This window comes from Vanacampus margaritifer, chromosome 16 (assembly GCF_051991255.1).
Source record: "Vanacampus margaritifer isolate UIUO_Vmar chromosome 16, RoL_Vmar_1.0, whole genome shotgun sequence".
Taxonomy (NCBI): Eukaryota; Metazoa; Chordata; class Actinopteri; order Syngnathiformes; family Syngnathidae; genus Vanacampus; species Vanacampus margaritifer.
Window position 1 is genome coordinate 1,340,162 of NC_135447.1, and position 15,176 is coordinate 1,355,337.

At 43.3% G+C, this 15,176-nt stretch overlaps 1 protein-coding gene across 8 annotated transcripts in view; it reads right to left on the bottom strand.

Annotated features, from left to right (window-relative positions):
* tecta (tectorin alpha) overlaps positions 1–15,176 on the bottom strand; it is a 35,575-nt gene that overhangs the window by 16,581 nt on the left and 3,818 nt on the right. For 2 of the 8 annotated variants that reach the window (XM_077546625.1, XM_077546626.1), the window contains exons 4-9: positions 15,002–15,141; positions 13,229–13,410; positions 12,892–13,148; positions 12,638–12,764; positions 12,332–12,448; positions 7,354–9,711 (exon numbers count right to left, since the gene is read on the bottom strand). In XM_077546625.1, the coding sequence (XP_077402751.1) occupies positions 9,366–9,711; positions 12,332–12,448; positions 12,638–12,764; positions 12,892–13,148; positions 13,229–13,410; positions 15,002–15,141 (1,169 nt within the window). In that variant the 3' untranslated portion in view covers positions 7,354–9,365. Of the gene's footprint in view, positions 1–32; positions 171–656; positions 945–1,061; positions 1,202–1,280; positions 1,346–3,098; positions 6,978–7,353; positions 9,712–12,290; positions 12,449–12,637; positions 12,765–12,891; positions 13,149–13,228; positions 13,411–15,001; positions 15,142–15,176 lie in introns of those variants that run through there. The other 6 variants (XM_077546632.1, XM_077546628.1, XM_077546631.1 and 3 more) reach the window with 6 other exon arrangements.

The window sequence follows — 15,176 nt, forward strand, 5'->3', positions numbered from 1 at the left end:
CTCTATATGGTGGCCAATCAAATCTTGTGTACCTGAGCTGTGGTGCCACCCAGTCCGGTTAGAGGATCTCCGCCACTGGCCGTGCCTGTGCTCCAATTTATTTCGGCGTAGTTGAACAAGGCGAAGGACACTGCACCATCTGAGATTAGCACAGTTTGGAATGTGTTCACCTTTTAATCAAACAAGAGGAGTGAAACAGTTTTACAAAAGAGAGAAACAGAACAAACACTATGCATCAACTAAAACAAACAAAATGGTATACGATTCATCCAGTTAACTTCCTGGACCTTTGAGTCTACACTTCAGTGAGGTCTGTTTTGATCTCGATAAATGAGCCCAGGTCAATATTTGGATATCAGTTTCTGCAGTCCTCTGAACGTTTCAAGTTCTAGAATAAAGCATTCCCACCCCTTTTAGGTGACGGGTAAACCCAAATGTACACCCCAGCACAAAGGTTTCTGGAACTTTTTGAAATTCCTGGATCTTTCAAGTGTATTACCCTTCCAATTGGGTCTTCACAGATAAATACTCTTCCCTTTTCTGGTAAACATGAAACCCAGAACCAAATGCAGACATTGGCCCCCACATCCTATGGTTATAAAGTTCCAAGAACTTCCACAACAATCAATTTCACAACGTCGGTTTTTGAACTTTACCGGGGTGGTCTGGCTCCCGCCGTAGAAGGTGACCTGGTGCCACGTGGCGACGAAGACCCAGCTGGCCGTGAAGTTGGGGATGTTCTTGAAATGCCTGCGCACGTCATGCGTCGCCCTGTCCAGTATCTGCGGCAGGGTGGTCTCCCTGTAGTAGATGTCGCCACGGATACCGTTGTGCACGTCGGCCCAGAGGGGGGCGATGAAGGACCGGCTGTCACTCAGGGGAAACGCTTCCGGCGTGAACTGGCTCACATGCTCGTTGAAGGATATCACGCCATTGTTGTTGACCTGAGAAGACGATTTGCGTGTGGGTACAACCAGTATTATGGAAAACGTTTGACATTAAGCATATTTGGAAAAATCGGTTTAAAAATTCAAACTAAACGGTTCGTGGTCACTTCTTACGTAGATGGTCCGGTAGGAGGTACTGAATAAAACAAAGGGCAAAAGCAGAGGAATCTCCGGCGAGCTCCCGTCATCCATCTTGGTCGTCTCCAGATCCATGTGGGCTGGTCCAAACGGATACAAGACATCCCGAGTACCAACTACAATGCAGGACAAAAATGAAAAGCGATGGATGCACCGCATTAGGTTTGCCCAAGGCTGTGTCGTGTGATCTCATACCTCTCGTGCGGGCGGATACGCTGATGATGAAGAGCAGAAGCACTGGAATGACTGGCCTCGTCATCCTAAAGAAAAAAGATTGATCAGATCAACATTGCATAGCAACCACATGCCAAGAGTCTACTGGAACTTAATCATCACACACCTCATCGTGGACTGTCCACATGTCACATTCTCCTTAATCCTAAATCAGGTTTTGGCCCTTTGAATTCTTGCTACGACTACTTTAAAGCACATGCAGGCTCCCAGGTTTCCCCGAGGAACACCTGAAAAGAAGCCATTATGCGTGCCAGGACAATGTGTCAGGATCACATTAGCCTTACGGTCCCATGTGAGGCGGCACCGGTGGATTACAGGCTTGTTCTCTACATCGCCGACTCGACTGCCACAAGGCTGCCTTACCATTGAGGAGGCTGGGGGTGGGGGAGGGGGGGCACTAATGGCTTGGAGGGATGTGTTTGGCTTGCCAAGGTCAAAGCAGGGTGGCAGCAGCTTGGCAAACTACACTTCGCATTGGCACTGACACAATGGACATTTTTCCACTACATTTTTCAATAATTCAAATGGAACTACAAAGTCCTTCTGCTCAAGCTAGCATGTGTCCAGGCCTCTCTGAAGCTAACTAATGACCATCTGGATGATCCAGAGGAGGTGTGGGAAAAGGCCCTGAGGTCAGATGTGACCAAAAAAAACATTTGTATCAACTCCTCCCGGTGTTTAAAAGACAAAGTTGGAAGAGTGCAATTCCAAAAATGCCATCATGCCATCCCAACTTTGAAGAATGTTGATGTAAACAACATGCTTTAGGCGTTCTAAGATTGAAGATGAGTTGCGTCTGGGCATTCCCGCAAGACAATGACCAGAATCAGACAACCTGTACAATCTCAAGGATCTCCAAAGGATCAGGAGTAGCCTTGCCAGTCTCTAAACCTGAACCGAATTTAAAGTGTTTGGAAGGGAGAGTTCAGGGGGTGGAATTCTGGATAAGATCTGGATTCTATCTGTAACGGGGAGTGGGGCAAAAATCACGGTTGCAGTGTGTGCAGACCTGGTCAAGAACAAGAAAGGTTTCATTTCTGTCATTGCTGGTCTATTTTCACCTTGTATTAAATTCTTATTTCATGCAATAAAATGTCATTTTTTATTTTTAAATGTGCAGCGATCTTTTTGCATTTTTCCATACTGTATTTATATATATATATATAATTTATTTATTTATTATGTGTGTGGATATTTCACATTTTATGCACAATTGGTGATCAAGCAAGATGTCTTAATTTGCCCGATCGATCAATTATGTAATGCATCGGCTCTGTAAACTAAGACATTATATGTTGTACTCAATGTTTGTCAGTTTCATTTTGAAGAATTGTTTAGGTAAAACATTTCTTCCCAACGCATTTCAATTGGCATTAATTATACGAGACTTTTTTGCTATTGCTGGGCTGGGCTGGGCTGGGCTGGGCTGGGCTGGGCTGGTCCCAATCCACCGCAAATGCCGGTGGTCAACTCTAGATGAAATATAAAAACTTAAATATATGGCCATATTTATATATTTATTTAGTTCACATTTCTCAAATGTTTTTTTCTATAATGATTAAAGCATTATACTGCTTGCTACCATTAAGACACACTGAGCGCTCTCTCCCAAAAAAAAACAAAAAAAAACGACACACTGATGCGCTCTCAGCTGAGCTGGTCTTGACGGTCATTTGCAAATATGACACTACAACTGAAAGCATTCCAGATTTTGAAGTTGTTCAGGGTGATGTAATAAAAGCCTATTTTTGGGGGGCGTAAAGAAAACAATGCACTGACCTGCTTTTATGAGATGACCATGAAGCGCCTCTCCAATCCAACTTGGCAACCTCCACGCAGCGCAGACCCATCCAGCAGACGAGCATCCACGGCTCAAACAGGGCGACCGGGTCCGATTTCCTACTTAAAATCAAGCACAGTCCATGCGAATCCTTGGAATGAGGTCGGCCGTGTGTGCGCGCGTGCATGAGGCAACTTTTGCAGAATTGACTTCAATTTAACAGGAGATGAGAGTTTGTGCAAGAGGGGAGGAGATTGGGGAGGGGGGGGGGGGTTTGACAGGGGAGGGGCGGAGTAGGAATGTAAGGAAGTAAGGGAGTGGAGGGAGGTTGGAGATGTGGAAGAATGATGGAGAGAAGTCAAGTTAGGATAAATTGGGAAAAAAAAACTTTACAGAAAACCATTGCTGCAATTACGATCAACTTGGCCTGATTGGAGAAACGATCTTGAGATAGAGAAAACAATTTACTCCAAATATTTTGTTGTTGTTTTAATCTGGAAAACACACACACAATTGGCCTTGTTTGTTTTCAATTTGAAAAGACAAAACAATTCAGAAATAAATGTTTGAGGAAAACTATTTGTTTTTGTGCCGAAAAAAAGAAGAAAAAACAAGCTTGTTTTTGTTTTCCTGTAAAAAGATCTCATTTCTGAGATGCGTTTGAAAATCAGGTATCTCCAAATTTTGCTACAGTATTTTTTGTCTGTTAAAAAAAAATAAGAAGAAGGTATCTCCAACATGTCATTTCATTCATTTTGAGACATTTATTATACAGATACCGCCAAATGTTGCAGGTTTTTTGTTTATTTTGTGCCTGAGAAAAAAGCAAAAACATTACATGGAAATTATGTACCTCCAGATGTTAAATTTTTGGGCTTGAAAATACCCTTACGAAAATGTGGAACTTGTACTGTATATTAAGTGTTTGATAAGCCATTAGAATACAAAGTGTCTTTGTGAGATAAGCAAATTTTTGGGAGAAAAATGCTTTCTTTTCACGGCTAAAATCAAGGACAAGATGTTGGTTTTCATTAGTTGATTTGGATGTCTTTGAAACAGTAGCAGCTCACGAAGGGAATCGGCGGTCTTTACATCATGTACATTACATGACTTTTCAAGCTGTGTGGAAGGTAAAGTCCCGAAATGAACCCGAGTCACTTTGGGTACTGGCTGGTTTGCCAGGATATGCAAGACACGTTGCTTGCGGAGATGTTTGCCCGATAGCGAGTGGGTGAAATCTCAGGTGGATGGATGTGTGCTGCTGGGGTCTGGGAAAGGAGTTTGGAGGGCGCTGAGTCGGGGCTTTGTTGCGGGAGGACAGTGGGGAGTAACTGGAGAGGTGAGCGAGGGGGAAGCAAGACATGTGAAAGGCTTCCAAGAGCGAGGCCAGGACCCTTGCTACCATTAAGATGCGCTCTCAGCTGAGGTTTCTTTTAGGAAGCCCCTCAAGACAAGAGCAGAAATGGACGCATACTGATCAGTGAAAGGCGGAATCGCACAAAGGCTGAGGATATCAAGAGTTAGCGGCGAGCGGGTGGCGGAGGAGGGGCGGGCCTTGACTTGGGAAACGCGGAGTATGAATACGCTGGAAAAGATTGCGGTGTCCTGATAGGACCTCGCAGTGAAGTTGCTGTTCATTGGTGCAACAATGGGCTTCAAAACATTGCAATGCAATTGGGAAAGTTGCCTTGGCTACTTTCTGTATTTGGCAGTTTGTATCAGAACCAGGTCGTCAAGGCAGTTTTCCATCTTTGACGGCAGCGTCAGAATCTATAAAAGATTCTCATTGGAGGAATGTTCCAAACTAGAATGATTGATTTCGCAACCATCTAACAGACTAACTTAAGGCAAATGGTTAGATCCCTCCAGGAGTCCAGCTGGATTGGAAACAAACTTTCTATATATCGGCGATAGGTCTCTCTTTCACCTTCGTTACCTGATGCAGATCCGGTCAAGGTCTATGCATCATCACGTCTTCTGAAGAACCCATCAAGCCTGACCTTCACAAAAGCAGCTTCCACGACCGGATACCCCGATGGAGTCACAAAATACACAAGAGTGGGGGAGCGGGCCACCCCTGATCCTGGCAGTTACCCCTGCCCTTGCCTCTTAGTGCTCCCATTCAAGACAAACTGAACCTTCTTCCAGAAACCCAAACCTTCTCGGAGTCCTTTGAAGAGCACAATAAACTTAAATCCCTCCTCACACCAACGCGCTTCATAATACAGGACGGATCAGAGTAGCAACTGCACCTGCTTGGATTTTTTATGAAGGTATCCGAGCCTAAACATTGGAATCGTGTCACTTAAAGATATTAACAAGCTTTCTCCGACAACAACAAAAAAACTTTCAAAAATATATAAGTTACTTTCATATACTGATAAAATGTCTTTACCCATCTCGAAATGGGAGACAGACTTGTCTATAGCACCGGAACCTGACTTTTGGATTCAAGTTTGTGAAAACGCATTTAAAATGACAAAACACACAAATTTACAACTTATCCAATATAAAATTATTCACAGAACATACATGACTCAATATATGATGAAGAAAATGGGACTCTCAGACTCCGACATTTGTCTCCAATGCTTACAAAACACTACAGACACTTATGTTCATGCTTTATGGTTATGTACTCCGGTTATGTATTTCTGGACTAAAGTCTTAGAAAAACTTTCCGCTATTTTGGACTGTAGGATACCTTTATCTCCAAACTTGTGTTTGCTAGGTGACCTAACAACAACAACTGACTTACCACATAAACAATTTCAATCTACACTTGTAGCCCTTACTATCGCTAAAAAAAACAATTCTTGTTAACTGGAAAAATAAACAAACTCTGAATATCGACCAATGGTCTAACCTCCTCATAAATCACATTTTAATGGAAAAAATATCGGCCTCAAATAAAAACCAAATATCAAAATTTATAGAAACATGGTCTACGTATATAGAATTTTTTAACCTAATTCCGGTTACTTAATTCTGTCTGTTAGCGAGAGCCACTACATCGTGATAACTTACATTGATGTCTCTGCATTTGGCAATTTATCCATCCATCCATCCATTTTCTTGGCCGCTTTTCCTCACAAGGGTCGCGGGGGTGCTGGAGCCTATTCCAGCTGGCTTCGGGCAGTAGGCGGGGTACACCCTGAACTGGTTGCCAGCCAATCGCAGGGCACACAAAGACGAACAACCACACTCACATTCACACCTAGGGACAATTTGGAGTGTTCAATTAACCTGCCATGCATGTTTTTGGAATGTGGGAGGAAACCGGAGTACCCGGTGAAAACCCACGCAAGCACGGGGAGAACATGCAAACTCCACCCAGGAAGGCCGAAGCCCGGACTCGATCTCACGTCCTCTACACTGGGAGGCGGACGTGCTAACCAGTCAGCCACCGTGCTGCCCCTGGCAATTTATTATTATATTATTAGTATGGGATTTTTTTTAATGGGATTTAGGTGAACTGATGAATACACACACGCTCGCACGCACACACACGCACATACACATACTCACCCACATACAAAAAAAAAATGGGTATATGTATATATATATGTATATATATTTAAATTAAAAAACAAAAAAACAAAAAACAAAACAGGAATCGTGTCACTTGAACAAAGTCTTGTGACGCTCCATTACAGACATCCTGCAACTCTTTATGAGGAACCCTGACTTGGAAGTCCAACTTACTTTTGAACTTCTCAAAAGAAGATCCGTTCATAATGCCGAGGAACGACAACGGTTTGAAATTAGAAGAAAACTGGCGGAGTAGGAGGTCATTCTTTCATCTTCAAACCAGATACAGGAAGGAAATATCCATTGACTTAAATCAATTAATATCCATTGTTGTCCTTTTCTGGAGTCTGTGGGGGGAAAGCAAAACAAATCTAAAATCAAAAACCACAATGGAAACTATTATTTGGGTGAACTTTTATAGAGAATGGCGGATGACTGATCTATTGAAAGGTGGTCGGTGGTTGTGGCACCGACATCTCAAACAGGGCGAAAGGCCCTGCAGTTAGAAGAGAATGGTGAAAAGGGGCGAGGGGGATTACCCGGAAAGGACTATCCCAGAAACGTGAGCCAATATGACATGCGTGGAATCGGCCACATCGATGCTTTGCCAAAAAGTCTTCATAGACCAGACAGAAATGTCCAGAATCCTGTCAAATCTGAGCGACTTCTTCTTGGTACCAAAAGATGACACCCCCCCCCCCCCCCCCAAAAAAAAAAACACAATTCAAGGATAGGATCATAATTTATTTCTTCAAGAGAAGCCAAAGCAAAAATGTTCGCAAAAGTACAGCTGTGAAAATCATATTGAGAAATTAAACACAAAACAAAAGTCACCTCTGACACCCATCCAAAAGTTATAAATTAATACACTGTGACAGCACAAGGCAAAACATTCGACATTGGCGCCTTACGATATTTGAAATTTTCTTCAAACTTTTTCTTGTGAAAATGGAGTCGGATTTTGTAATAAAAAGGGAAGCAAAGTGACATTTTGCTCACAATCCACAGCAGTTTAGGCTTTTTATCATTGAAAACCCTCAAAATACTACAAATATCTGTCAAGTATATATATATATATTTCAAGCACATGTATTGAGATTTATACAAAATTGTACTCATATTGTTGAGAGTGACACATTTTATACACGATTAAAAGCAAATCTCAGAATATTACACCACATAACAATTCACGTTAAATCCCATGATAGTGTTCACCAAATATCAGACAAAAATGTCCACCAAAACCTCACCCAAAATTTTCAGTTTCTTGACATTTCAGGATGTCTTCAAACTCAAAAGTAAACTTGCGAGGTGAGTCACTTTTCTGCACAAATACACCAAAACGCCAAATTTAAATATGCGGCAAGTTTCCCAGAAAGGTCCTGGTCTTTAGTCCAGAAAGCGCAAGCATTTGTTCTGTGTGGGCTTTCCCGGGTTCTCGCTGGGTTTGTGTAAACTTGGCATTTCAAAAAGGACACTGTTTCAGATTTTGCAATTTCACGATGATATGTGATCATTTAAACTAACATGTACAAACCTTTTCTCAGCTCGGACTCAACCTCTCTGGGTGGCCTTCTGTTTTTTTTTTCCACTTTAAAACTCCAAAAACCAAGCTAACGACCATTTTCCAGACTATATGCTGTTACTTTTTCCACCTGGATTGAAGCATAGGCATGTCGAGCCTATTTTTTTTTTTTTTTTTTTGGTGTGCTGTTATCTCTGAAGAGAATCCAAGCACCCCCAAATTTTGCGAGGTTCAAGTAAGAGTGTTTGAAACTTCCCAGGTTCGTTTACCTGCCAATTGAGTAGTAGATGCACCTGTGGAAAGATTTTTACTTCCTGGGCCCAGATTTGCCACCACTGTCCGTTTCTCCTGAGCTGCGGCCCATCATTTAAATAATTTTGATCAGCAATAGTGAGACCAGTAGATACCGTGCCGTGGAAAACAAAACATCTCCCGAGGTTCGGAAGAATCCACCCTCCCTCGTGCCGGTGGGAATTCATTTTCTCAATCAACGCCAACGTGAGCTAGTGGGAGAGGTCATGACCCCCACGTCCTGTGAAAGAGCGGACACTGGAGGTGTCAGGTTTGTGAGGGCGATGTAAGAAGGGTGGCATTCAGGCGGAGGGGGTGAAAGGGGAGGGGGGATTGGTCGCCATCCCTCTCGCCACCCTATCGGTGGAGCCGGCCCAGTAGATACAGAGGAAGTGACTTGACACCACATCAGGTGTTTGGTTACCATCTAGTCTGGGTCACGCAAATTTTGGATTGAGGAGGGGGGGGGGGGGTGATGGCTGCGATCACTTAAGCATACGAGAGGTCGAGTGTTTTGCAATCAGTAACTTTTTACGGATGACACATGTCAAATTGTACGCATCCAAGCAAAAACAATTTGCGGTAAACAAGTTGAAAAGCCATCTGAGCCAAAACTCCAAACAAGCCTCCGGTAGTCATCCATCCGTCTTCGATCCACACATCCTCCATCATGGTTGGACTTGATGAGCCAAAACTTTTTCAGACTCTGCAGTTATTGGTTAATTCTGTGAGAAACAGGACATATGTCCTGAGATAAGGCTGCCTGTTAACCCAAGATGTTGGGGTTAATGAACCACTGACCCTTGAACTAGCGCCAACATTTTGTTGCAAAATACGACAAATTCAAGAAAAAAACAAATCCAGCGAGTCCTGTGAGTGTCTCCCAAAAAACAAAACAAAAAGACAAGAGAGTCCTACCTCAAAGATGTGAGGAGCTACAGCGGCTTTTCACCTTGGGCACTACGAGGATCTCGTCTCCATCTCGAATGCTGTACGAGTGAAGGGCCCGGAAGCCGCACTTCAGCTCCTCCGGTCCCAAAACCGAAGACATTTCCCGGTCGATGTAGAAGAGCCGGGTCCCGTTGCTGGGCAGCTGCAGAAGCGCCCTCAGCTGCTTCCTCAGGTCGCTTACCGTCTGCTCCAGGCGGAGGCTGACCGCCTCCACCCTGTCGCCCCAGCGGACGTCCACCGTCGTGCAACGGGGGCTCAGGTCCACGTCGGCTAGCGGGGCCAGCTGACCGTACTTGGATACCAGCTCGTTGTATCTGTAGGATAAACCGCTGGAGTAAGATCACTGAAGCTCTAAATTGTTTCAAACTGAGAGCTACTTCTTGGATAAAGATTAGTGCGAAGGGTTGCCAACCAGCTTTCTAAATTATTTAGATTCATTTATGCGGTTCTTAACTTGGGTTTGATTGAACCGTACATCCTGTGAATATGTGTTCACATGTATAACGGAACGTATGGTGTTCCACAGGGGACAATTCTAGGGCATCTGCTGTTTTCATTGGATTCCATCTGAAGAAAACAAGCGCTGGTTGTTTAAAATGAGACTCAGCGTCCTAACTGCATGATTTGCTAGGCTAAGTTGAGCAATTCTAGTCCAGCACGGCTAGCTAGCTAGAAAAACTAAAGGAATGCGTCTTTCCTGCATGGAGACGACATAGGATGGCTTTGAAATTGTGAAAAGTGCCTATGTTGACTGGTTTGCACTATATTAGCGTCAAAGGTTAAAAATGTCGAACTTGCCGCCTCATCTTATCTGAGTGCAACACTCAATATTCCCTCTCTGCCACGAGGTCCCGTCTCCTTTCAATCCCCTTTCAGTCCCTCTGCTTACTTGAGTGCAGACTCGCATTTCATTTTCAGTCTGGTCACTCCTCTTGCAACTAATCCTTCCTGTCCAGCTCGCTGGGCTCTTTTCATGCTACGCCTGTTTCTCAATGACTTGCAATGTCACACAAGACATTTAAGCAGCGCCAAACCCCTGATGGACAGATAAACTCAAATTCTATGACCCCCCCCCCCCCCCCCACCACCACCACCAAACTCCGAACTCAGTGTTGGTAATCCACCAGATGGTGCTGTTTGTATTTATTTCTCATGTGTATTTTATATTTAACACAGAGCAGGGATGTTGAGATGTTCATCATTCTCTACTTTTGTATTTAAGCAATGACTGGCATATGCCAATTTTTCTTATATCTTTGATGGGGCGGTTCTGATTGATCCCCATCTAATCTGCCTAGCAACAGACACAAACTTAGATTTGAAATTTGACAGTGACTTGAAAATGCAGGGGCAAATTTCGTAAAAAGGGGAGCACATAAGCCCAATTCTGGTCTCTCTCTACTGACTGCCTTTTTAGAATTTGTTTTAAGATTTTTTTCATTTATCTTCCAATCTTTAATTGGTCTTGCCCCACCTTACCTCTCTGATCTCCTCCACCCTTACGCACCGACCCGGTGCCGCAGGTCAGCGGAGCAGACATGACCGGAGGTGCAAAGGACGAAGCGGAGGCTTGGAGGGGACCGAGCCTTTAAACTTGCCGGTCACTCCCTTTGAAACCACATTCCATTAAATATTAAGCAATCCCCATCGCTATCCACTTTTCAAACTCGTCTTAAAATACATTTTTATTCTTCGCGCTTTTGGCTCAAGTGCTTGAGAAATAAAATTGAGTTGAGTTGAAAACATTTTCTGTCAATCAAAGGCTTGCCATTCAAACTATCAGGGTATGACTGACATATTGCCATTTTTTCCCCTATTCGCTGACAGGGCAGTTAGGTCTCTTTAAAAATCTGCCGAGCAACAATTGGACAGGAAAAAAAAAAAATTCTGAGCAATTCTGTTGGTGGTGGTTGTGATGACACATTAAAAGCAGGTAGTTTGGAGCTTTTGTTTTTAGCAAAAGCACAATGATGAATACTTTTGGGTTATTTTGGAGATGTTTGATTTTCATTGGCCAGCATGCCAGTTACATTTTGGTTCAGTGTTATGATACATCATAAATAATTTCATATTTAATAGTCGTTCAATTGGACAATTAATCCACTAGATCATCATCCGCCAAATGCCTCCTTTTTTTCTTCTTCTTTTTTTAAGACCAGCGTCATCAAAAATCAGTCGCCTCACTTTAGGTTTTAAGCAAACAAAGCCGATGCATGCTCTTAAAATATAGATTTTGAAATCTTGCTGGTACCTTGTGTATCCGTTTTTCCCAATCAGAGAATTCCCAGCACAAAGAAGTCATTGAGCAGGGAGAGAGTGGTGCCATTGTCCCCTCACCAAAGGTTACTTCGCCCCCCCAACCAGTTACAAACTACACGTTCTCTCACTGAGTTACATGGAATGTCTGCAATAAAGTGCATGGGTGATCATGTGATCAATAGTCAAAATAACAACTGGGCAAAAGTAATGTAGATAAGACACTGGACCGTTCCACCAACAGCAAGTGAGAATATGGAGTCGTCACTGGTTGTACCCGTTGAAAGCCAAGAGAGCTCATTCTCGTCCCTGCAAAGGTCAGCTTCTGCTGAATTGTGTCACATTATACTCGGCTGTTCATTCTTCAGTCATCAGCCGTGGCAAAGCTCAGCTCTTCATTTAGGTCTTTTGTCGCACGTGCTAAGCTAGCATTAGCATCTTACGGCACAATAGAGCCACTCTGAACAGCAAAGTATGCAACAGGTGTACCACGGAAATGTGAAATTAAATAATAATGCTAATTCTTTTGGATGAGAATATTTCAGTTTGGTTTTACGTGTTTTTTTTTTTCCATTTATGTTTAATTGTGCGTAGAGTAGTTGGCCATTATGTCAACTTTCCGAGGTTGTCACGATGCCTTTTCTCAAACTACTGTGATTTAAGATTTCATTTTCACACCTGTATGGGCGTTCCTGCTCCGGACAGTCCTGGTAGTAGCGGATGAAGAACCTCTCGGCAGCTTCCCTGTCGTTGTCGGACACCGCGCCTCCGTTCAGCACCGAGACGTTTGGCAACCTGTGGAGCGGAGGCAGTAACTTTGCCACTTGGGATTATGAACGATGCAGCATCTTAAAACAGTCAATGTGAAGGCACGATACTTTTTATCCTTTGAGGTATTTGGACTCACACATGCAACATGAATGTTATTAGGATTAGGTTATTAGGAAAGAGTTCCCAGGGTGCACGGCGTGTGATCGGCCTTACTGTGCTAAAAGGAGGCTGCGGCGCTCTTGTGTGCTGTACGGTTGCAAGAGCGGAATCCCCATCACTTTCAGTTCTTGCAGCTTGGGGAAGAAATTCAGCCTCTCGATGTCCTCCCACTTACTCAGCGCTGTTTGATAAAAAACGTGATTTAGAGAGATTTGCTTGCATTATTGTTGGAATCTCAATTATGATTTACTCAATTAGGTTTACGTTTCGAGAACATCACAACAGCACACAATCACATCCCTCCTGACCCGAGTTGTTGAGGCTGATGCAGCGCAAGTTGGGGAAGAGTCGCTGCAGCGTTTGGTGGCTGTCGGCCACGCTCTCCACGCTGTTGTTGGCCAGCACCAGCTCGCTGAGGCTGGGGTACATCAGTCCGAACTTGCGCACCTCCGCCCAGTCGCGCAGGTGGTTGTCGGTGATCTGCAGCAGGCGCAGGGACGGGCAGGACGTGCGGGACTGGGACACGTGCTGATAGTCGTTCAGGCACAGGAAGAGCTCCGTCAGCCTGAGGGTAAACCAGAAGCACAAATATTGATTGATTGATTGAGGCGAACCTACGATATGGTAAACGGTCGGAGGACATACTCAGGCGTGTTTTGCGTGAGCGTGTGCACGGTGTCCCAGCTGACGTGCGTGTTGATGAGGACGAGCCGGCGGACCCGGGCGAAGACTTCGGCCATGCACGGCTCCAGCGTGGCGCCGCTCAGCGGGTTCATGCTCAGGTTGAGGAAGTCCAGACGAGGGACGTTGGAAACAATGGCGCTGATCTGGCGGGGAAAAAAAATCACATTCAGGTTTTGTCTGTTTTTTTTCCCCCTTCTTCTAGGCAGTCATGAAGCAGCCAAATATGTAAACCGCTGTTGAATAAAAACTAATAAATATGTTGAGAGAAGACGGTAGCTAGGACAGTGATTCGTGACGTGTAACATTTGTAGTACGCAAACTCCCTCTAGTGGTATGTGAAATAATCACTTACAGATTACAATTGTTAAATAATGTTCTGTTTAACTTTTAAGTACAATACCTCTGAATTTAATCCATATATATAAATAACTGCTTTTTCAAATATTTATTTCGGTACACTTTTTATATGCAAAACATTTTAATTGAATCATTATTTATGTAGGGAAGAGTTTTTAATTTTTCTAAGCAAGCACTGTGTTTTTACGTTGGCTTTCAATAACACACACTAATATTTTTAGGAATAGATTATTTACAATGCTGTTGTGTTTGTTTCTTAACTCTGACTGCCAGACGTTTTCAGAAAAGGGATGCCGTGGGTGCCAGCCGATTTAAGCATTTTTGACTGATCTTTCAAGGTCCACAGAAAATTATGTGTTTGGACTATGGAAACACACATACTACCAAATGAAAGATTGGACTCTTATCTTTCATCAGAAAAAAAAAGTTTGTTTCTACCTTATTCCGTTTTTCAGTAATCAACAATAGAAAATGGTTAGTTTCACCTCTGTTTTGAAAAAAAAAACGTCTTTTAACGTCTTTGGCACTCCTCCATAGGATTTTACTAAACGTTATATAACGTTTTTGGCAGTCAAAGAGTTAATTAAAGGTAAGTGCATTGTGCCGTTTAAAAAGGTAATATTAAAGTTTTTTCTACATCATGCATGCGGCCACCAATGCCCAGATGAGTACGAAGAGTCCTGACTGTTTTAATCACCTATCAGCTTTTATCTTCCCTTTTATATAGTGCGGACACTGCACACTCCAGTTTCCTTAGGGAAGGGAGGGGCGGAATTTTTCTTACCTTATTTGAAGTCATGTCTCCGTTTTTCGCTTTAAGATCGTGCACATACTCGCGCACCATGAATGAGCCTGACACAGATGCTGCGGTTACGCTTTGGGCCACAGGTGGCAGTCACGAGTAAAAAAAAAAAAAAGTGACAAACTGCTCAAAGATCCTTTAACAAAAATGTTCATAGGGTGACCCGCTGTAATGCCTAATCATAAAAATAAAAAAATGTCAATTTGACCCGCAACATGACGCGAGGGTGTGTAAAAAGGTCAAGAACCACTACTCTAGGACATTAAAATATTCAGTGCTTTAGTTTTATATATTTTTTTAAATAAGAGGTTGGCTGGGAGTTTTAATTTTAGATTTTTAAAAAAAAAAATAGATGCATATTAAAAAGGCATTTTAAATTAGGCTGAATTGAGGCGATGAAACACATAAATGCGATTATTTTTGAATTCATGTTCTCGCATGCCATAGGTTGCCATTTTAAACCAGGCCAAGTTTAAATATGCGCATTTGTGAAGGATGTTCAGTTTATCAAGCAAGTGTCACTCAATGAACTTATTACTCATGGCTGATGTAAGAACAGCAGCAGTTCGGCTCACCTCTGCCCATTCGTGGATCTCATTGTAGGACAGGTCCAGCTCCACTACGTGGGCACAGAAAGCGGCGATGTCGGACCTGTCGCCCGCCTTTTTAATGCCGCAGTCGTTCAGAACCAGCACGCTGGGCAAGAAAAGGCGACCTGTCGACAGGGAACGTCGGCATTAGGATAAAAAG